General features: G+C 38.5%; 1 protein-coding gene across 1 annotated transcript; it reads right to left on the minus strand.

The window, feature by feature from the left end:
- Nucleotides 1-2,492: 2,492 nt before the first annotated feature.
- Nucleotides 2,493-2,864, minus strand: LOC145002302 (putative mitochondrial protein AtMg00300). Its single transcript, XM_078961599.1, has one exon. The coding sequence runs from the start codon at nt 2,862-2,864 to the stop codon at nt 2,493-2,495; it is 372 nt and encodes a 123-aa protein (XP_078817725.1).
- Between the last annotated feature and the right edge of the window lie 1,892 nt (nt 2,865-4,756).

Raw genomic sequence — 4,756 nt, forward strand, 5'->3', positions numbered from 1 at the left:
GATCCAAATGCTCTAAATGCTTGAGTCACATTTAACAATCTCCACCTTGACTTGAGGATTCTCTAAACTCCACCTCGAACAAGAACTTCCTCTCCCATCCTGCCATTCATCTCCGAATGGACCTACATCCTACGAATATCAAACAAGTCAAAGAAAAGCTTGAATTTCTCTATAGGAAACGAATTTGTCAACATATCTGATGGCTTGGCATTGGTATCAGTCTTCAATATCGAAAACTTGTCTCCTTCTAGAATATACCGAATGAAATTCAGCCTAACATCAATGTGATGCATCTTCTCATGATACACAAGATTATTTGCAAGACTCAAAGCACTTTGACTTTCACAATACAAGACATGTTTCTCCACCTTCAGACCAAGACTCCGAATAAGCCCATGCAACCATATCTCCTCCTTTATTCCTTCCGTTATGGACATGTACTCGGATTCAGTTGTAGACAAAGAAATAGTATCTTGTAACGTTGACTTCCAAATGATGTCACATCCGAATAAAGTGAATATATAGCACGTCCATGACCTGCGCTTAAATAAGTCACCACCATAATAAGAGTCATGATATCCCACCAAGTCACTCTTTGTATTTGTTCCATACTCTAGGAAAACATCCATTGTTCCCTTCAAGTATCGCAAGATCCACTTTACAGCTTCCTAATGAGTCATCCCTGGATTACTCATAAACTTGCTAACCACACAAACTGCATGAGCCAAATCAATTCTGGTACAGACCATAGTATACATGAGACTTCCTACAAAACTAGAGTAAGGAACCATGTTCATTTACTTCCTTTCGTCATTAGTAGTGGGTATAGTGCTTAGACCAAGTTTAAAGTCAGCTGCCAAAGGAGTTCCAACTGGTTTGGACTGATCACAGTTGAAAGATTGCAAAACTTTCTCAATGTACTTCTTTTGAGAAATACACAACCTCCCTGCTTTTCTATCCCTTTGTATCTCCATCCCCAGTGTCTTCTTTGTTTCTCCCAAATCCTTCATCTCAAACTCATTCTTCAGGGTTAACTTTAAGTCATTTATTCCAACCATGTCTTTGGCTACTATGAGCATATCATCAACATATAGCAGTATTATATGTGGGAATCCGGTGACAATGTCTTTGAGTAAACATTATTGTCAAACTATTTCTGAGTGTAGTCATTCGAGATCAGAAATGAATCAAATCCCTTGTCATTATTGTGGAGAATGCTTCAAACCATTTAGGGATTTCTTCAGCAAACATACATGGTCCTTCTTAACATCAAGGAACCCTTCTGGATGGGCCATATAAATCTTCTCTTCTAAATTTCCATGAAGAAATGCAGTTTTCACATCAAGCTGTTCAAGCTCTATATCAAACGCACTCACCATGGCCAAAAGAACCCCGAACTGTATTGTGCTTCACGACTGGTGAGAACACCTGGTGATAATCAATTCCTTATTTCTGAGAGAACCCTTTTGCCACCAACTTTGCCTTGAACCTAGCTGGTTCAACTCATGATATCCCTTCTTTCTTCTTAAAGATCCACTTTCATCCCATTGGCTTTGTTCCCTTTGGTAATGGAACAAGATCCCATGTTTTATTCTTCTCTAATAATTGCATTTCATCATTCATGGCCATCAACCAGTCATTTGCTTCTTTACTCGCCACAGCCTCTTTATATGATTGAGGCTCCTCGGTGTCAATGTCTTCTCTAGTTGCTAAGGCAAAAGCAATGTATTCAAGATCACCTGCTATAGATTAAAACTCATCATCTTTCCCAACATCAGCACCACTAGACGAAGATCCCACGTGTTGTTCTTGGGTTTCATCTTGTCCAAGCTATTCACTGCCTTCTTGCTCTTTTTCGCTTATCACAACTTTTTCTGGAGTTTAAGATGCAAACTCCACCTTCTAGATAGCACCCTAATCTTTGATTCATGTTTGACTTGTTTCACCTCCTACCTGGTTACTCATGGTAGATTCATCAAAGGTCACATCTATGCTCATGATAAATTTAGGATTTCTTCTTTCTTCTGTTCACCACAGTCGATAACCTTTTACTCCTAACGCATATCCTAGAAATATACCCTTCATTTCCCTTAGCTCAAGTTTACCATCATTCACATGAGCATATGCAGGGCACCCAAATATACGTAAACCAGAATAGTTAGACATTTTCCCGGACCATACCACTTGAGGAGTCTTTAAGTCTATGGCAGTTGATGGTCATCTGTTCACTAGATAACATGCAGTGTTAACTGCTTCTGCTAGAATTGCTTGGATAAGTTAGAAAATATCCGCATGCAACTTGCATGTTGCATGAGTGTTTGGTTCATACGTTCCGCCACTCCATTTTTCTATGGTGTGTGTCGTACAGTGTGGTACCTCACTATACCTTCTTCCTTGTAGAAATTGTCAAATCGAGCATTGTAGAACTCCAACCCATTATGTGTCCTCAGAGTCTTGACCTGTTTTCCAGTCCTTTTCTCAACCATGGTCTTTCATTCCTTGAACTTCCCAAACACCTCATCCTTCGTCTTCAAAAAGTACAACCAAACCATCCTAGAATAGTAATCGATGAACATCATGAAGTATGAGCCTCCTCCTTGAGACTTCACTGGTCCAGGACCCCACAGATCTAAGTGAACATACTCCAAGATTTCATTGCTTGTGTGTTGACCGGTACTGAACTTCACTTTGCGATGCTTTCCCTTTAAGCAAGCTTCACAAAAATTTATATTTCCATTAGCCTCTCCACCAATCAGTCCTTGTTTACTTAGAACTAACATTCCTTTCTCACTCATGTGCCCCAACCTACGATGCCACAACTCTATCTTTTCATCACCTTCATTGAATGATTGGGAGATAGCCATCGTTCCCATAACCGTATTGCCTTCTAGGATATATATATATATATATATATATATATATATATATATATATATATATATATATATATATATATATATATATATCCCTCCACGATTCATCTTCCCTTTCATTATAACCAGAAAGCCTTTGGTCACTTTGACCCAATCACCTTCAACAGCGTGCCTCATCCCATTCTTAGCCATTGTGCCAAGAGATATTAGATTCTTCTGAAGTTCTGGAACGTACCAGCAGTCTAACTTCCTGACTATGCCATCATGCATCTTGATCTGCACCCTGCAACTACCTTTGATACTACTCACCCAATCATCACCCATCTTGACTATGTCATCCCACTCTTTAAGGGAGTCGAACCAATCACGATTATACGTCATGTGATAGGATGCTCCAGAATACAAGACCAATCATTAGCAGAACTTGATGTTCACACAATCAGTACACCACCATCATCCCCTTCATCTGAACTTTCGTAAACCACATCAGCAGTGTTATTGCTACTTGATTCACTCTTGCACTTCCCATTCTTCAGTCGTGGACAATTTCACTTGAAGTGCCCCTTCTCCTTACAATTATAACATTTCATGTTTGATGAACCTTTATACTTCGATTCTGAACGTGATCTCCCTCTGTTACCCCCTTTCCTCTCTTCTGTCCTCCCTCTCCTGCTAACAAATCAGAATTGAACACCTCCTTTCCACCCAAAACTTTTCTTTTCACTTCCTTGGACATCATAGATTCCTTCACATCATTCACGGTGATTGTTTTCCTACCATAAAGCACGGTATCAATGAAAATCTCATATGAGTTAGGAAGTGAACATAAGAGAATGAGCGTCTGATCTTCATCTTTAGTCTTCACATCAACACCTTATAGATCCAAGATGATACAATTGAAATTATCCATATAATCTTTCACTAGGGTACTTTCAGACATTCTGAGAGTGTACAACCTTTGCTTCTGATACAACATGTTTGTCAGTGAGTTGTTCTGGTACTTGTCATAAAGTTTATCACAGAGCCCAAAAGCAGTTGTTTGATCCATAAACTCCCTCAGTACTTCATCTGTCAAGCTCAATAGAATGGCACTTTGTGCCTTCATTAGAATGTCACCTTCTTCTCAGCCGCCATGTCATTTGATGTAACGCCCGTAGATCCGGGCTAGTTAATTTAGAGATGAAAAGCATCAAAAATTAATTTTTTATGGAAGATTATTTAGAAGGAGTAATCTTAACTAAGTTGTATTATATGTTACAAGGATTTCGTACATATAAAGAAACACTGAAATCCGAGTTGTAACGAAGAAGTTATGACATGTCAAAGTTTCGTGACAGAACCAACACAACATAGAGTGACGTAAATAGTGAATTTACGTTAGAGCTATATTTGGCCTTATCGATCTAAATGAAAGTCGTATAATATGTTAAACCAAGAACGTGCATAAAAAGACAGCCCAAATCTGACTTCATATGAGGAAGTTATGATTTTTCGAAGTTTCGGCTTAGTAGTGTACAACCCGAAGTTCGAATATGAGATCGAGCGATATTTAGCCGAAACAATCTAAACGAGAATTGAAGATCACGTTGATAGTAGCCCAACAGTGAAAAGAAAGTCGAAATCAGACGTCAGATGAAGGAGTTATGAATTTCTAACGGAGTTTTCCTGTCCCGGCCTACTAAAAATAATAAATTATTAATATATTAAAAATAAATTAAAAATTACCCGATGAAGTTTAAATGAAAGTTGTAGATGTTGTTTTTACCTATGCGTGGATATAAAGAACGTTGAAAATGGAGTTTGTATGCCAAAGTTATGAATTTCTGAAGTTAGGGGCATGAAACCCCAAAACTGTCAGAGTTCATGATGTGAATACAGTGTTC

Source organism: Lactuca saligna, chromosome 6 (genome assembly GCF_052625555.1).
Source record: "Lactuca saligna cultivar CGN05327 chromosome 6, ASM5262555v1, whole genome shotgun sequence".
NCBI lineage: Eukaryota > Viridiplantae > Streptophyta > Magnoliopsida > Asterales > Asteraceae > Lactuca > Lactuca saligna.

Bases quoted from the DNA above. Each gene is read 5' to 3' on its own strand.
- LOC145002302 (XM_078961599.1), bottom strand. From the start codon at position 2,864: ATGGCTATCTCCCAATCATTCAATGAAGGTGATGAAAAGATAGAGTTG.